Source organism: Rhinopithecus roxellana, chromosome 6 (genome assembly GCF_007565055.1).
Source record: "Rhinopithecus roxellana isolate Shanxi Qingling chromosome 6, ASM756505v1, whole genome shotgun sequence".
Classification (NCBI taxonomy): domain Eukaryota; kingdom Metazoa; phylum Chordata; class Mammalia; order Primates; family Cercopithecidae; genus Rhinopithecus; species Rhinopithecus roxellana.
This window is the reverse complement of record NC_044554.1, coordinates 144251859-144271329: the sequence shown is the minus strand read 5'-3', so window position 1 is coordinate 144271329 and position 19471 is coordinate 144251859. Positions and strand designations below refer to the sequence as shown.

The window sequence follows — 19471 nt, the reverse complement described above, 5'->3', positions numbered from 1 at the left end:
TCTTTATGCTACTGCATCCAGCAAAATCATATTTTTAGGAAAAGCCATGGGGAAAAAAAAGTATTTGAAAATTAACACTTTATATTATATATTATATATGTGGGAAATAAGACCTGAAGGAAAAAGTTACTTAACTGAGATAGTTAACTATTGTTAGCTAGTAATTCAACCAGTTAAAGAACTCTTGAAAAAGAAGATCATAGAAATAATATTTGTTTAATATCTTGTCAGTATCCTAAGTGCCTTAAGTCACTCAAATGGCTACTGAGCACTCCCTAGGCCCCAAACACTGTACTATAGACTAGACACTTATCTATGCCTTCTAGAAGGTTTGTTTCTAGCTTTATAGAATGACTTCATCATACAATTACTACTACCTTACAGAGCAGACATTTAGAAGAAGAAACTGAAACACATGAAGGCAAAGTCAATTTTTTTCACGTCTTCTAGAAAGTAGGTTGAAACTTTACATAACCTTTTTCCTTTTAGTTTACTACCACCTGACAAAGAAGGCATTATGAATGAAGAAACTGTGACTTGGAAAGGTAAAGTTAGTTTGCAAATATCACTGAAGTAGCTAATAATATGCTTATGTAAAAATCCAGATCTTCCTGGCTCCAAGACTAACGCCCTTCTTTGACACCTCAACCCTCATATCCAGCCACACCATACACATTAACAATGCCTTCACCAAAGGATGACATTGCATACTTCATATCATCTGGATTTCTTCTCATTTTCCGATTGAGATGATGCATATAAACTACATGTGCCAAGTGAGTCCCCATCAGAACCACAATTAGAAAACTAAGCATATGGGCATACGTTGCAAGTGTCAATTAAGTGTGTAAGATTACTAGCACTGACCCAAGAGCTCGAACAAACAAGCAGACTGGAATTATGATTAATCACAAGTACATTTTCTACTTAGTTGCTGCACAACTTGCGCCCTTCAACTCTTAAATTTTCACTTAAGGAAATCACCAACTGATGGTAAGGCTGCTGTTCTTAACACCTGATTATTTAAAATTTTTAAGAACCACACATATGACTTCAAAAGCAGTAGAGTCATTAAACATTTAAATCATTTAAATTAATTACTTGGTCAAATGCATATGCACAAAAATAAATAGATCTGAAGATTCATACAAGATCCATTTTCTTGAATTCTATGGTGATTTACAGGGAATATGGAAAACACAGGTGTATTAAGACTTCATCATGTGAGAACATCTAATTAACAAGATAGACCTTTATCCACTGCATCATTTATTCATTCTCATTATTAAACATGAGTGTCTGGTGGGAGAAATGTGAAGTGAAGAAGCTGGCACTTCTCATTTGAGGGCAGATTTATTTTGATCTCTTGGTCTCTGTAGCAAAAGCTACAAAAAATATAGCAGTGATTTTTTCTATACACATGCTTATTGTACATTTTTATACATGCAAATTCATACATTCAAATGCAGTAGGAGTCAAAGTTTTCATCTCCATTTCTGCATTTAAATACTTAGATAGTAATATGAAAGAAAGCATTACGCTATTTACTATCCCAGTGGGACAGTAAATGAAACCTAAATAAGTCTCTAGAATAAAATAGAGGATTAAATCACTTCATGCAAGAAAAAAAAATCAATAATGTATCCAGATTGCTTTTTCCTATAATTATTTTCAGGGTGAGGTTAAAAAACAAGACAACAATGTCCTGCTCTATCATAAAATGCAACTTCACCCATATTTAAATTAATTTGCTCCATTGAGAATATAGACATTCTATCTTTAAATCACTTAGTCAATAGCTTCTGATATTATGACCTTAAAGTATTATTCTGATGCTTATATTGAGAAGCAGGAAAGTTTCAGTTGAGCAATTTAACTTGAGGGAATATTATTTTTTAAACAATTTCACGCAAAATGAGTATAATAAGGTCATCAAAATACACATGCAATAAACCTTTTATTTAGAAAATTGCATTGCATAAAAAAAAGTGTTTTCATCCAGAAAACAAAAATGTTTGCATTTCTTAACTTCAGTTTTGAAGAAACAAATTAATTTCTTTAACTCAACTTAATAATTCTTTATTTGACAGGAGTTTTCGCAGCATGATTCAAGAGGAATAGTGTGAGCTCTCCCTTATTATACTGTATTAACTAGAATCCATGACTTTAGGGGTTTCGACTGCCATTTCATAACCTTTAATACAACAATTATATTTCTCCTAGAAGTATTTTCTGTCAGTTACATATACAAAATTATCTTAGTCTTCTAGAATATATACAAAATTTATTTTCTAGCAAGCATAGACAAAATACGGCTTTGCTAGTTTTAATATAACCTGTCTGTTTATGTGGATTAGTGTGTGGTATATAGTTCAAGAAGTTTAATGTTACATTTATTAAGATCTTTACTTGTATTAAATTTGGGAAGATAATTGTAAACTGAAAAACTAAGTCAATTTGTTCTTATAGTATATCTTAATTTTATTGTGATAAAAATAATTTCTACATATAGTTAACATATTGTTAAACTGTTTTTTTTTTTTTTTTTTTACTAATATGCAGAGACTAGCAATTATTCAAAATTTGTTAGTGGCTTATACAACCTGCTTTTAAAATGTCCTTCACAGACTGGATTAAGAAAATGTGGCACATATACACCATGGAATACTATGCAGCCATAAAAAAGGATGAGTTTGCGTCCTTTGTAGGGACATGGATGCAGCTGGAAACCATCATTCTTAGCAAACTATCACAAGAAGAGAAAACCAAACACCGCATGTTCTCACTCATAGGTGGGAACTGAACAATGAGATCACTTGGACTCGGGAAGGGAACATCACGCACTGGGGCCTATTATGGGGAGGGGGAAGGGGGGAGGAGGGAGGGATTGCATTGGGGAGTTATACATGATATAAATGATGAATTGATGGGTGCTGACGAGTTGATGGGTGCAGCACACCAACATGGCACAAATATACATATGTAACAAACCTGCACGTTATGCACATGTACCCTAGAACTTAAAGTATAATAAAAAAATAAATAAATAAAATAAAATAAAATAAAATGTCCTTCAGTTCATTGTTTCTTCATGAAGGTATTGATAAGTCAAAGAAAACCTGACATGTATAGAAGAAAGCCTTCCACCGGGAGTGGAACCAATTAAAAACAGATCTTACTCCCTGATATTCCTTGGAAAAGTCAGTATATCTAGAGCAGGAGTGTCCTATCTTTTGGTTTCCCTGGGCCACATTGGAAGAACTGTCTTGGGCCACATATAAAATGCACTAACACTAATGATAGCCGATGAGCTAAAAAAAAAAAAAAAAATTGCAAAAAAATCTCATTTTAGGAAAGTTTACACATTTGTGTTGGGCTGCATTCAAAGACACCCTGGGCTGCACATGGCCCACAGGCCATGGGTTGGACAAGCTTGATCTAGACTAGAGAGAGGCTGCTGTAAGGGGAGGAAGACCTGAATTTTAGGGTGGTGATATCTGAGTTCCTGGAAAAGTCACTTAATGTCTCTTAGGACCTCAACTGCTTCAATAATAAAAGGAGATAATAAAGAATATCTTGCTTGTCATGAGAGTCTCTTGAGAAGCCTTCAAAATTTAACATCTTTGACTAAAATACATAGCTCACTGGAATCAAGAAGAGGAAAAGTGCTTGCTAAGATGAAGATGGATTGGTAGCCTTTCCTCCGTGCTTGCTAAGATTAAGGTGGATTGGTAGCCTTTCCTCCGTGCTGCTTCAGATCTACATTGTAGAGCCCCCGAATGACTAATTCTGGAGATTTTCCTTTATCCCTCGGCCAATCATACTTTTCAACCAAGTAAGAATTTGTTCCTGCCTTCTTGAGCTAGCAACAACCTGTTTTACAAATGGCATCAAGCCATGCATTTCATTCAGTGACAACCTTTCTTTCTGTAACATCTCAAGATGAACAAAACCTTTTTTTCCTGACGGCAAAAAATCAAATTATGTCACCTCATTTCAAGGAAAAGATCAGTAATGGCAGCCAGACCCAAAATACCATTTGTATGCAAAGAGAGTCAAACTGCTGGAAAAGTACCCTCACCAGTAAAGTGTGGTATCATTAAACACACACTAAATTTGAAGCAGAAGTTCTAGGAAAAAAAAATATATATCTTGAAATGTGATAGGGTCCATTACGCTTCTTGATGAGATTACTTGTCTCTCCAATACATTACCCAAAGGCGCTTGCTTACAAAACAAGGAATACATTTACATTGGAATTATCAGAACTTTTCTAAGTAGGTCAAATTTTGAAGCAAAAAATACTTCAAATTTTATGCAGTGTTACAAAAAAGAAAAATATTAAGAGTTGTACAGCAAAGGTGCTAATCACTTTTTAAAATAATTTTTTTAAAAAATCTTACTCTTGCATAAACATTAAATGTACCACTTTACAATGCAGAGTCCTATACCTGAGGTTATTTACTGTCATCTTAATTCATTTTTCAGTAATAAACTGAATGTTTATTATATAAATATCTTTATTCATTTGGAAACTCAAGAAAAGTTGGGCTCCAAAATAAGTTTAAAATCTAACTCATCATTTTGAATCAAACAGATACAATCCTAACTACAAATATAGAATACTTTCCCTCCTACTTACTGGGTTTTCATTCATGGTGTTGTTACAAAACCACAAAATGCTGATAAGAAATTTTTAATAAAATTTCAGTTTTCCTATAGGTAAATTCATAATAACAGCTTTACTATTTATTTTTATAACTTTTTATATGGGATATTTAAACCAACTCACAGCAATAGCTATATGACTAAGAGTGTCCTATGTAGCAACATGATCACATAAAAATTGACTTAAGAACAGTCAGTCAATTCAAAAATAAGCTAAACAAAGAAAGTTCATCGACTGGAAAGTAAAAACTTTTGAAAATTATCTCAAGTAAGAAAAACATAAAAATGTAGGTCTTACATTTCTAATGTTATGTTTATAAAGGTTAGATAAATAATGAATCAGAAAAGTACTTGTGAAAATAAATAATAACAATATCACCCTATTTAGCTTACCTCTGCCATGCTACCTGAATGGTCTACCATTAAGCACTACTTTAGGATGAGGCAGTGAAACCCCCACTGAAGAAGCCATCTGGGAGTGAATATATGGGCCAATCATAGTGTATTGTGAATTACTGGAAATAATACAGACTTGTATTTTAGCATTAGTAAGTAGCAGGACTCTGAGAAAAACGAATTTAGAGCTGTAACATTTAAATGGCCTATGAGAGAAGAAAGGGCAGAGTGAAATCCCCCAAGCACAGACCTCAGGCAGGATGGAAGGTCATGAAGGTTAAAAAGCAGAGAACATTATTTTAATGATTTGACACATTATCCAGACCAACTTCTTATTGTGAAGATGAAGAAATGTAGGACCAAAGAAACTAACAAGAAGGAGAATGGCAGCCCTAGAAACAAACTTTGTTGAGGTCACATTTATACCTAGCACTGACATTTACTGTGCCACTTGTGGTTCTTCTGATGACTAAACTCTTTTGGATCAGGACTAAAAACTGTTCCAAGTCTTACAAGAATTCCAAGCCAAACCATAATATCCTATTTACTGTCACAAGAATCTAACCTAGTTTAGAATGTCATTGTAGCATTCAAACATTTAACATTTTGTTAAAATTCTACTATGTATTTATGTATCCCCAAACAAGGTATGAAATTAGAGTTTTTAAATGTCTATGCCAGTAGGATGGATTGGCAAGGAGAGCAGTCAGAAAAATAAAACAAACTCAATGGCTATTTGAGAAATGCAGACACATGGACCAAAGAATTGGTGCAAAATTCTTTGGTCCACTCCGTTTAATGGCAAAAACCACAGTTACTTTTGCGCCAGCCTAATAATCCCCTACCATAACATTTATTGTAAAGACAGCCCAAGGAAGCCCATACGTGGAAATAAAATGACTGAAAGCTTTTAAATAAAGATAAGCAATAGCCACAGCAAAAGCTTATAATGTGTTTTCAATACCACCATTAGTGATGGGCATTTCCTAAGCTTCTTGTCCCCAGGTTTCTTCCTTTCATGTGGCTTCAACTCGCAACTACACTGAAGTTTCTCAAATCTTCACCTCCAGTTCTACTGTTCAACAATGACGTTTCTAAGTTTCTATCTTGAATTGCCCAGACAGAGCAAGCTCTCAGATGTCCTGCTTCCATGGCAAGTACAAGTCTAGACAATAAACATGGCACTTCAATCTTCCTAAAAGAAGGCACCGCATACAAAGTCTGTCTCAGCCTGTGTGCTTCTTGTCCCCTGCCTCCTTCTGCGATTCTGTTCATAAAACCTCCATTCTAACACTGTATTTAAACCACTGTCATCTTGACCTTAGGCTCCCCCTTTCTCCACAGAGGCAGACAGTCACAGAAATGTCTACTTCTTTCTAATGGTGCCACTGCCCCCACGCTTGGTGCCAAGCCTCAAAGCCATGTGTCTGCATTTCTCAAATAACCATTGAGTTTGTTTTATTTTTTCCATGGCTCTCCTTGCTAATCTACCCTACAGGCATAGACATTTTAAAAACTCATTTCATACTTCATTTGGGGATACATATATATGTATTAGAATTTTAATACAAGGAAACAAGAAACAAAATATTCAGAAATGTGTTTCTCATTGGCAAAGAGGGGAATTCACATAGGGGGTTTTATTGATAATGGTTAAATTCCATATCCTGCCTTGGTTATGGGTATCTAAGAGTTTATTATAGTTACACACACACACACACACACACACACACAAACACACACACACAAATATGAGCTATACGAACTATGTTATAATCAAGAGAAAATAAAATTTATTATTTTTAAAGAAGTAGATCTTTACACATTTTAAGAAAATAAATCTATTAAATGTTTAAATTATGTTTTTAATACTGAAACTTCTCTAATATGTACTTCAGCATAGGAATTAACTTTACATAAAGAATCCAGTTCTGAAGTAAGAAGTCTAACATGCACTGGGTGGAGCACTGTCCTCTATTTTTAACCACATAGATAAATTCTATTGAAAATTCTGCAGAGGTAATTCATGTGAGTACACAATACTTTTATTTATTCACTTTGTTTTTTACAAAGAAGTTTCAAGATAAAAACCAAATTCAAAGATCACTTACTACAGAAACCTATTGGTAAACCATGAACAAAAGGCAGTAAAGGATCTAACACTCTCCTGCAGAACAATTCTAGTGAAGATCTACTGTTGTCAAGGCCTGATGTTAGGCACTGAGCAGGTCTGCATTAGTCTATGTCAAGGTTTCTCAATTTCAGCACTATTGACATTTGGGGCCAAATAATTATTTGTTGTGGGGGGCTGTCTGGTTCATTACAGGATATTCAGCAGCGTCCCTGGCCTCTTCTCCCTAGATGCTGGTAACACACCTGCCACCAGCTGTAATAATCAAAAATATGTCTAGACATTGCCAAATGTGCTCTGGGGTACCAAACTGCCCCCAGTTGAGAACTACTGGTCTATGCAAATGGTTCCCTCAGCAATGGTACCTGGTAATCTTGATATTGGGAATACACAAGAAGAAATTGCTGAATTCAAGTACTTTGCACTTCCAGGGAAGTAAGTTTAGACCAACATAGTTTATTACTGCTTCCTTGTATACCATACAGTTACATAAAGATAGAAGTCAGATAATTTCTAAATATACTGCCACTTGGGAAAATAATATGTCTCTTTTATTGTCTTCATATATTTATTCAATTGGTCAACAGTAAACTTGATTAGTCAGTATGTTAAAATCCAATGCAATTTTAAAGAAATTATATTTTCTATATTTATGTCAGTGAGCTCCATGATACCAATTCCATGGTGTTTTTTGATTATTTATTAGCTCCTTAGCATTTGACATGGATAATCACTCCTTTCTCCTAAATATGCTATTTTCTTATGTTTTCCTTAAAAACTACAACTTCCTTATTTTCCCTTTTCTCTGACCATGACTTATCCACCTCCTTTACTGGCTTCTTCTCCTCTGTCCTCTAAATTTTGGAATTTCCAGTGGTTGAGTACTGGGTCCTCAGATTTTCTCACTTCATCGCATCTCTCTGAGTGATCACATCTATCTCCATGGCTTCACTTAACATCTACATGACGTCTTATGCCTACTTGACATCTCCCCTTGAATGTTTCAAAAGCATGTAAATTGAGAAGTTCAAGCCTGCTCTTCTTCCAATTTGCCCATCTTCACACATGACATCTCACTAAACCCAGTTGCTAAACACCATAGGATCATAATTGGCACTCCCCAACAACATCCAGCTGTTTACCAAGTCCTATTAATTATACAGGATTTCTCACTCAGTCCACTGCCCCTACACCCCGACACTGTTTAATCCAAATGGCCATCATTTTTGGACTAAATGTATTGAAACAATTTTCTAACCTATTTCCATGTGTCTACTCTTGTTCTTCACGAATCTATTCTCCACTCTGCAACTAGTTTAAAAATATTATTCAGGTCATGCAACTCCCTGTGTAAACCTTTCAATCACTTCTGATTGCACTTGCACAACATGCAGCTGCATAACATGACCTACTAGGCTCAGCACGATCTGGACTCTTCCAGTACCTCTAAGAAACTTCCCCACTTTTGACATGTTTCAGCCATGCTGACCTTTACTCTCTTTCTCAAACAGGCAAAACTCTTTTCCATTTTGTCATATCCAGTTCCCTGTGACTAGAAGCATCTACACCATTCAGGCTGTTTAAAGTTAACTTCATTTGAGAGACTATCCTTGATCCCCCAAAGACTATAGGATATGCTATATAAATACTTAACATGTATCACATGTTAAATTAATACAACACTCCTAGGAGCTCAGTATCATTTTACAGGTGAAGAAATCATGGCCTAAGAACATTAGTTAAATACCCAAAACCAGAGAGTAATGGGCTTTGAACCATGATTCTCTAATCCCAGGGTCTGGGATTCTCCATACACACGCACCCTCTCTCCCAATGCAGACGGTCCAATGTAGTTAGAATATATTTGGTGAACTATAGCATCATTTATTTCATAAAACTGTTTTTCACCCCAAACCTGTGAACTTTCTGAGGGCACAAACTGTGATTATTGATTTCTGGATCTCCAGCAGGAGATGCTAAGCAATTGTGAATAAATGGACAAAAGAACAAATGAAGACAGAATTCATCTCAAGGGAAAACAATGCTTCATCTATTCAAGACTTTTAATACATGTTATTTTTAAAATTTAAATTAAGTTAATAATTAAATCAAGCATTTAAATCAAGCATTAATTAATGTTTATTGATTTTTAAAACTTACTGAATTTTCACATTTAATAATAGCAGTGACATAATGCATTGACAAATGTTAAATATTAGGATAGAAAACAATCTGTAAACATGAAGGCACTAGTACACAGTAATCCAATGGGTGACCAACCCCACCAGAAATCACATGAGTGCACAAAGAAGTGGACACTGACAAGCCAAATAGCACTCTGAATCTGTCTCTATTGATAGACAAACACAGAAATTTCCAACCCTAAACCCTGCTTTACAGGTTGTGAATATGTTCTTATGAGATAAAGACATTAGAGATAAAAAGAAAAAGAAAAAAACAGAGATGATGGAAAAATTCTGGAAAATGGTTTGCAGTGGCCAGTACTGAAGAGCTGCTCTGCTTTCTCAAAGGTTAAGAATCCAAGAATGCAACATAACAGTGACCCTTCCCACTTCACTCACCCCAACACTGGCAACTGCAATTCCCTTTATCCTTTTCTTTTTCTGCAAAAAGATCATATGATTTCAAATCTCTACCAATATTTTTATAGGTAAAGCTTAACTGATTCTGTCAAGATGACAAAAGTACTGTAGCCAATGAAGGAAAAATGAATGAGTGCAAATTGTATCAGATTGCCTGATAAAAGGCAAGTCAATCATTTATATCTGATGTTTGCATTTTTAGCTCTAAATTTTAGACCATGTCCCCTTGAGTGAAGAAAAAAATTTTTTAAAACACCATTACTCTATTGGAGGGGAAAAAAATTCTCCAAACTTGTGAAATTAACCTCTCTCTTCATTCACACATTCAGTTCTATTTTTGCAGTTGTACCCGTAATGTAAAAGATAAAGCACTTCAAGTCAATTCCAGGTTTCTAAAATGTCTGACTGTGCATGTCCCAGTTCTCTTCAGCACCTCCCAGAAGATTCAGCCAACTTTTATTTCTGCAGCGCATCAGTGTTTATCATTTGTTTTACAACAGCACTGCATGTTCTCAAAAACTGACTTAGATGTATTTCACCCTCCTCTACAAAACCTCAACAGAGACAAATGGCCTTAAAAACAAAATCCACCACTGAAGCACGGTTAATTTACTAAAAGAGAATATCTTTTTTTACCTGTCAGTTCAATATTTACTTTTTACAGTGGTAACTCCACACCACCCCCAACCGCCTCTGTATTTGTCAAGATTTATGACAAATTTCCAGGTTGTAATTAGGCATTATGAAAATTCACTGTGGGAAAACTATTACTAGAGAAAAGGTTTTCCATTCAGCTTGCTTTATAGGAATACTGACGACTTTCATCTTCAGGAAGCCTAAGAGCAAAACCACAGATGCATTTCGAGTGCACATGTTTGAACAAACCTATTTCTTGTGGACAAATGCTCTAAGAAGTCAGACAGACTTGGAACAAAATCCTGGCTGTCTCTTATCAGCTGAGTAAGTAGCTTAGCTTCTCTGTACCTTAGTTTCTTTTCTATAAAATGAAGACATTAATAGTAAATGTTACATAGGGATATAGGGAGGAGTAAATAAGAAAACCACATAGCACAGTGCCAGGTGCATTGTCAATGCTCAATAAATGACAGCCATTACTATTTGATGAATAGTATAGAAAAAAATAGCTTAGGGAAGGTCCTCACCATCCATTTGTTGCCATCCTCAGAATTTCACCATTCTGATTAGCAATGAAAAGAGTATCTGAGTAACTTCCAGCCCTGGAAGACCTCTACATCAGAGACGGATGCATAAGAGCTCAGACATGAGGCAGCCTCTCAGGCCCAACAGTGTTTCCTAAACCCAACTGCAGTGCCCTTTCAAACAGACATTAGAGGAGTCCATGAAGCCCATGACAGGGTCTTTTCCATCACATATACTCCTTGCTCTGTGAGCTTAGACAAATCTCTACTCTCTCGTCCTCAAAGTGAGAGGGTGAGCAAGACAAGCTCAGATACCTTTTGTTTGTAGAGAGAATTAATTCAGAGCAGGAGAGGACTGAAGCAAGAACAAGGAGTTTTCAGAGGGTGCAAAAGCAAGCAAGACATCTCAATGGAGACTTTTCCTAGCCTGGTATTATAAAATAATCAGGAGAAAAGCAATGGTCAGAAGACAGCCCAATATGTTCAGATACAACCTTTGGCTTTCTACTTGGACAAATCACAACCCTACCATCACTCTAATAATTCTGACCAACAGTTGTAGGCTAACAGTGAGCATTCTATGTTCCCAGCAATTTTCAGAGTCTTGGCACGCACTGGTTCATCATCCCTCATGCTCAGATCAGTGCTATTGTATTCATTTTCAGGTGAGGAAACTGAGACACAGAAAGGTTAAGAAACTGTCTTAAGGATACTGGATTGTGATGGAACCAAAATTTGACCCCCAACAGTGTGGCTCCAGAGACTACAATCTTAATATCTACCATCCCCTACTCTTGTTCCCACTGGTGAAACAACCACTGGAAACTCATTTGTGCTTTTTATGACTCATAATTCAATTTTATGTAATAATATTTCTCTAAACCTTATATTGCTGAGCTGGTATAAGCCTTTAGGAAATCCTAGACCTCTTTTATTTAATGTTCACAAGAGGCATATTTCAAAATGCTGCAATTCAACTAGATTGAAGGAGGGAGTGTACCACAGATGTGTAGATGACACAACCTGGGCTCTGAAGTTATAGCTATTGAAGGCGTGTGATAGATGCATGGGAAATCTCTACACTATTCACTCTATTTTTGCTTGTGTTTGAACTTTTTGATAATAAAAGAGTTAAAAGCAACAAAAAATTTTAACCACAAAGAAGACAATAGAAGACTAAGCTGTTTCAAGATCCAGACGGACATTCAGCTTCAGTAGATAATGCCCCTGCTGACAATTCCAGGCTAAATTTCAAAAACTCAGAGTACAGGAACTTATTTATCAATATTTTTACTAATTCGAGAACCCTCTCCCAAAAATACTTTAGTCTTATCTATCTGAAATAATAAAGGCATTCTCAGAGTTGAATTTTTTGCTCAATGTAATTTTTGTTGTTGTTGCTGCTACTGATTGGAAAAACCTTTTGCTTCCCTCCTCATGACAGGTTTATCTTTCCACAGCCTACAAATTATTAAAGACGATTTGCAGAGTCAAACTTAAAAACATCTACTCCATTATCTTTTTCACAGTTCTCTTAAAAGGTTAAAAGAAAGAAACTTACCCGTTTTATTGTGCATTCCCTCTTTGCCAAAGTGTGCCGTGGTTTTGCAAACTAGCTCAGTCCTTCTGAACTTTTCTGTATCCGTTATAATATTAAAGAGCCACAAGGAAGGGAAGTGGTTAGTCAACTTGCTAATTTTATCAGTCCCTCCCACTGGTTAAATAGTACCTGATGCTACAGATGCAATATCAGTTTTCCCAGCTCATTTCTCTGCTACTGAACAGCCTTATAAAGACTGCATAACTTGGGGGCAAAGAGAGTAACTATATCTGGTATGTAGGCATGAGACAGTTAATGAATGAACATTTTATTACTATTAATAAGAAGCCTAATAGATTACAGAAACCAGCAATTCAACAGAATGAGGAGGAGGAGGAGGAGGAGGAGGAGGAGGAGGAGGAGGAGGAGGAGGAGGAAAGAGAATGTTCGTCAGCTCCATACTCTAAGCATACTCAATTTGGGTAGGAAGGGGAGTGATTTTTTTAATGCAATCAGAGGACGTGTGGGAAGTGGCTGGTGTTTCATTTGTTGATAAATGATTCTGCCCTGGAATGGATCCAATTTACCGGATATAGAAACTTCCACAACTGGGGGCCCTGGCTCCGATGACTCTCTTTCGCTGAAGCTTACTAATTAAAACACAGGGCAAATGACCAAATGTGTCCCTCTGAATGAGGGAAAAGTAGACATCCTCTGAAGAAGCAGCTATGAATTGTTTCCTAGATGGAAAGGCCTGCAGTGAATGAAAGGAAAAAGAAGAGGCTGAGACCGATTTTAATGAAATAAAATGATTTTGCTGTTTCAATCTCACTCCAAAAGATTTCAACATATAAAACACTGTCACTCCAGAACCCTAGATTATGCAATTTTCTGAGCTACTTAAATGGGTGCATTTGAATTAAATCTGGAGTACTCACTTTGAAGTGCCTTTCCCACCATATCTAAGCATTGTGGCATTGGAAAAAAAAAAGTCTGAAAACCAAATCATCCTGAAGTCTCATTAGCTCTTGCTTTTGATTGGCTAAGAAAATGTTTCTTCAAAGAAATTCTAATTTTTTATATATATTTACATGTGGTGATAATTTCACAAAACGAGTTAAATTTGGTAAGCTGAGGCAGGTCGAGGAAACTAGTGATTCTGTCACTGATACCCTTCTCAGTATTCCCCCAATTCGATGATACTTAGCTTATAAAATAAAGAAAAGAAAAACTTTGAAGACTTACTGAATTTGTTTTCTACCTCCTAAGTCTCTTTTATAATTAGATCTAAGAAAATGAAAATCTAAGTACTACGCTGAAGGAAAATACAAGCAATGTCTTACTCTGAGATCTCTCCAATAAATTCTCTTGAAGAACAAAAACTGCACAATTCTAAGCCCCCAAGGTCATCTTTTTATATTTGGTCTGAGTTTAAGAACAAATACCTGAAATCAATACTTCACAGTCATGACTCTGGCTTTAGTCCCTCTCATTTACATCTGTAGCTTTTGCATCTTCAGGAAAGAAAGAAGAAAAGACACAGTTCTAGAAGAAAAAGAATGGGGGTAAATGAAAAAGAAGGGAGAGAACTTTGCTTCATTGTCCCCTTCTCCAAAACTCTTAACAGCTTCCCCAAGCATCTAGGTTAGTTGGCACCTCCTCAGCTTCATCCACAGGCCTTCCTCACCCATTCAAACATACCTACTTGCCTCTCTCTGAAATCCTGGAGCATATTTCATCATCCTCTCAGTCTAGACATAACTTATTTCTATGTAATGTCTTTCTAGAAGCCTGCAAGCCTCTTTAGGACCAATGTATATTCTCTATGCTCACCTAGAGCATTAAGCTGCTCAAGCACAAAACTTCACATTTAAAAACAAGTATTTTGTAATGCCTCTTTTACTAACCTAATACAAAGCTCATAGTTTATACAAACAACCTCTATAATAATATTCTTTTTAGTCATAAAGTGCCCCAGGCATGAGCATAACCTCCATACTGAGGAACTTATCTGATGCCTACCCTACTACCAACAAGTAAATATGAATTAAAGAGAAGTAATAAGAAGCCAGTACTTTCAAGAAGGTTAGGAAAGTGAAAGACTGGAGGGTTGAGTGGTTGCATGGACATTAGGCTAAAATTTAGTATTAGAATAAGAAACAAGAAATCAGGCTTACAGGCAAGTGATAAAAGGAAAATAAGAGTAACTTAAGTCTAGATAACATGCCAAGGCAAATTATAGATGGTAAAAGTGAAAAACACACAAAGAAGCATTAATATTCTCTCATAAGATCTGAGATTTATTTCTTTTTTTTTTTTTTTTTTTTTTTTTGAGACGGAGTCTCGCTCTGTCGCCCGGGCTGGAGTGCAGTGGCCGGATCTCAGCTCACTGCAAGCTCCGCCTCCCGGGTTTACGCCATTCTCCTGCCTCAGCCTCCCGAGTAGCTGGGACTACAGGCGCCCGCCACCTCACCCGGCTAGTTTTTTGTATTTTTTAGTAGAGACGGGGTTTCACCATGTTAGCCAGGATGGTCTCGATCTTCTGACCTCGTGATCCGCCCGTCTCGGCCTCCCAAAGCGCTGGGATTACAGGCTTGAGCCACCGCGCCCGGCCGATTTATTTCTTATTCATAAAAAAATGTTAAAGAAGTGTTAATTTTGCTTTTTGTTATATCGAACAAGGGTGCTACAAATGAACACTGATGGAGCTGCATTGTGTTGGTTATTCAAATACCATGAGCCACTTTGTTGTCAGTGACATGGTTTTCCTAATGGTGAACAATGCACAATAAACCTTCCAAAGCAAAGAACAATTTTACCTGAAATTTTACAGTAGTTGTAGTCTTAGGAAATTCAATGTATACTAAAATTGAATTAAAGCAGTTTTTATATGTGCAACCAATTTTTTTTCTAGGCTCAAATAATTATAAACAGGTGTTTCACCTACATGAATACCCAAAGGGATTGTTGAAAATGCAGGACACAACTTCCAGGTCCAGGACGGCCTCTCACATAACAGGACAGCAGTCCACTAAATGCCAATAGTGCCCTCCAAGCACTGTGGCATCCAGAAAACACTTTCAAATCTTCCCTTAGGGGCCAGTACAGCCTTGTTGAATGCACTATCCTAGACAAACTACTGCCCTTCAAACAGCTGGTTTTGGGAGTCAGGTAGGCATATCAAGATGTGAAGGAGACCAGGACAACAATGTGCTGAATGCAGAGTGCATGCTCCTGCTGGCTAAGGCCAACTGTGGACAACCAGGAGTCAGCCCCAGCAGCACAAAACCCTCATTTATCAAGAGAAGGTGGACATCTGGATTTTTATGTGAAACCTCCTTTTTAAAAAAGAGTTGGCAAACACTCTTTGAACTATACAAAGTTTGTCTTCAGGCTAACAGGATTATTGGTTGCTCAATCAAAAACATATAACAACATTTACAAAATATGTAACGTCAGAGTATGGTATTCAACGTAACAAGTACTTTGATCCCCTATTGTATATAGGAATTATATAGAATAAACTGGAGTATCTGCCAACATATTAATTAGAATTCTCTATATGTTTTTTTGTTTGTTTTTCTTTTTTCTTTGCAGTATTTTCTAATTTTTCTAAAATAAATACATAAGGCTTTGCAGTAAAAAAATAAGCAATAGAAAATATATTTCCATTTTAAAAATTGGAAGATGGTAGTTATAAAAAGCTCTTTAAATACACTCAGAAAAAACTACCATTAAAATGGGCAAAACAAATTAAATTCCTTTCAAATACCCAGTTCTGTTTCATCTCAAGCACTGGTTAAAGATCAGATGTAAAAATTAAACTGTCTGCAAATCAGAACAGGGATATGCCCAGGTAATGGAATAATTACCTTGTGTTCTAGATATGTAAGTCATTATATTATCTCTTGTATTAGATAGTCAGAGCCCACACAGGAAGGATGCAGGTCTGACTGCGCGTCATAGAAAGCACTCAAATGAATTGTGCATCAATTTAAAAAGACCTAGGTTCTAAAAGTGGTAAAAAATAAACTTTCCTATGAGCAATAATAATAAAGTTAACCTTTAAAATGAAGGTGCTTTAGTAATTTAATTACCTTTTTCCTATTTACAAAATTAATATTAGAAGCTGAGTCATGATGGAATTCAATAAAATTATTTTATTAACTTCCTCTAAGGCTTAAAAAATACTTTATTAAACTCTCTTTTTATAATTCAGTCTTCTCCTTCACTCTGTTGAAGACTTGGACCACATTTTATTCCTATAAAAACTGATTTTCCCCCAAATTAGAAATATGTAACTAGAAATGATTCAAAGCTGACCCTCCTAGGTACCAAAACACAACATCCTGAAATCATACATAAGACCACTTAAAACACACATTTATATACACTACACATTCTGTAATTATTATTGAATTTTCACAATTTAGGAAAATGTACCACTAGACTGTATACAGAGGGACTAATTGAACCATGGTAACCGGTATGAAAATAACGATGATACAATTTTTAGAGATATTACCTTTTCTTTTTTTCTTAGGAAGCACGGTCATGCATGGTGCTTATTTTGAAAGGAAATTCAACCTTTTTCCTGTCTTAAGTTATATGCTGACTAGAGTTTGCGTTCTTAAATACGTGTTCAAGTTTGTTCATTTCAATTCTGCAGAATCAGAAGATTATACAGTTTGTGAACTAAATCTTTCCTTTCAATTGTATCTTTCAATTTTGATTACAAAAGCAGATGTTTGCAGGTTTGAAAGTTGCTAGTTCAACATTGTGGGGGAATCCAGGGTAAACAACAAAATTACCAATTGCCCAGCATAAAAAGAAAATCTCATCAGCATAGTATCATGTAGTATGTTTTTCTGAGATGCATCCCAAATTTAGTGTCTTTAAAATGCCTTTGACACTTGACTAAATTTAGTGCTAAGATGACTGTTTGCAGCCAAGATTTTGCTTATTGACATATATTTAAATAAATGAGAAAAACTACCACTGGAACACAATGTGTCTAAATATATACTTGCTGAAAAGAAGGAGCATTCCAGTGTGCCCGTCTTCTCTAGTAAACATAAAACATAATACTCAACTTCACTGGGAAGCAAATAAATATAAATTATGACACATTAACATTTTTACCTATCATTGATGCTAATAGATGACAAGCACATGATGTGAAAAGCACTGCCAGTAGGAGTGTAAATTGGTACACCTTTCCCAGGGAAAAAAATGTCACACTATATCGAGACTTTTTTTTTTTTTTTTTTTTTTTTTTGAGGCGGAGTCTCGCTCTGTCGCCCGGACTGGAGTGCAGTGGCCAGATCTCAGCTCACTGCAAGCTCCGCCTCCCGGGTTTACGCCATTCTCCTGCCTCAGCCTCCCGAGTGCTGGGACTACAGGCGCCCGCCACCTCACCCGGCTAGTTTTTGTATTTTTAGTAGAGACGGGGTTTCACCGTGTTAGCCAGGATGGTCTTGATCTCCTGACCTCGTGATCCGCCCGTCTCGGCCTCCCAAAGTGCTGGGATTACAGGCTTGAGCCACCGCGCCCGGCCTATATCAAGAATCTTTTAAAACGTTCACACTCCTTAAGAGTGATTCTATTTCTAGGAATCATTTCCAAACAAAAAAAAGTCAAGGATGTGGATGGCGATTTATGTAAATGAATGTCCATCACACTGCTACTTTAAAGTGTCACTGAATAATTGCAAATGGTGTATATTCCCAATATAAGGAAAATAATAAAAGAAATTATGGTATAATTATATGTCATTATTATAAAAACTTCTACAAATCATGATACTGAAAATATTGAATAACACTAAAAAATGAACAATATTGAATAAGAGAGGGGATAGAAAAATACACATTATGACTTGGTATTATGACCCAAGTTTTAGAACCCAAACATACACTTGCCATTCACACCCTCACAATTTCCCCCAAATTTTACCCCACAGTCAATGGAAAAAAGACCAAAAGAAAAGCCCAGAGTGTGAAGACTGTGTCTTTTACTTGTCCTTTAGCTTCTGGAATTTTATTTCATTTTACTTTGGTTTAGTGGATTTTAATTTTTCTCCTTGATAAAGTGAAGCTTGCCTGGCAACTCAGAAGCTTTAGGGTGAAATCCACCTCACTTTAATGTGGAAACAACTGTCAGTGGGTCCTTATTTTAGTTATTCCACAAGAAATCACATTACTTTTTAAAACAGAGTGCTGAAAATCATGTCTGATTTATAGCAAAATGAATACTTAAAATTTTACCTGGGACAACAGTAACATTGAGTGTTGGATTTAAATCAAAAGAAGAAGAAAGAAATCTTCCTGTATCTAGTCCCTATAAAACCAAGCACTGGACAAATTGGAGCTCTTTTAGTTACCACAACAACCCTAAAGGTTAAGTTTTCTCATACCTAATTTACACATGGGGAGACTAATTTACCCAAAGATTAGATAAATTGGCCAAGGTCTCACATTTGACAAATCAAGAATCAGAATTGATTATAGTCGATCCTGACCACAAAACCAAAGACTAACACTACATACAAAGATTTTATAAAGGAATACAGGTAGTTAACCCGTGGTAATCTTCAAACATACTTTTCTTGTCTAAAGTTACTATGGTGGAAGATGAAATAGGAGGTAAAGGAGAATTGGGTAAAAGTACACAATTGAATACATTAACCAAGCCTATATTTTTCAGACCAAAAGTCAGGACACAGGATCTGAACCTGTGAAACAGAAGTAGTCCCAGAGTTTCATGTTTCATGTAACCACCATTCGCCTAATGTTTAATGAAAAAAAAAATATATGTGTGTGTGTATGTGTGTTGTAAATACCAAATTACATTTATAATTGTTTGTATTGACTTTAAAGCTAAAGTCATACAAATAATATATGATCATAAAATCAAGTAATACACAAAATATATATAGACAAAGCAAAAATTGCCTCATTATCCTACACTACAC

The 19471-nt window shown here is 35.9% G+C and overlaps 1 protein-coding gene and 1 long non-coding RNA gene across 7 annotated transcripts in view; one reads left to right on the top strand and one right to left on the bottom strand.

Moving 5' to 3' along the window:
- Positions 1-2728, top strand: part of LOC115898265 — a 32033-nt gene extending 29305 nt beyond the window's left edge. For both annotated transcript variants that reach the window (XR_004057957.1, XR_004057958.1), the window contains one exon: positions 2563-2728. This is a non-coding gene — a long non-coding RNA (uncharacterized LOC115898265). The remainder of the gene's footprint in view (positions 1-2562) is intronic.
- The window catches only part of HDAC9 (histone deacetylase 9), a 907594-nt gene that overhangs the window by 683961 nt on the left and 204162 nt on the right, over positions 1-19471 (bottom strand). The window contains exon 1 of one of the 5 annotated variants that reach the window (XM_030932434.1): positions 12520-12607. The exons of the other annotated variants lie outside the window; for them this stretch is intronic. Within the exon in view, the coding sequence (XP_030788294.1) occupies positions 12520-12535 (16 nt within the window). The 5' untranslated portion in view covers positions 12536-12607. Of the gene's footprint in view, positions 1-12519; positions 12608-19471 lie in introns of those variants that run through there. 5 annotated transcript variants of the gene reach the window in all.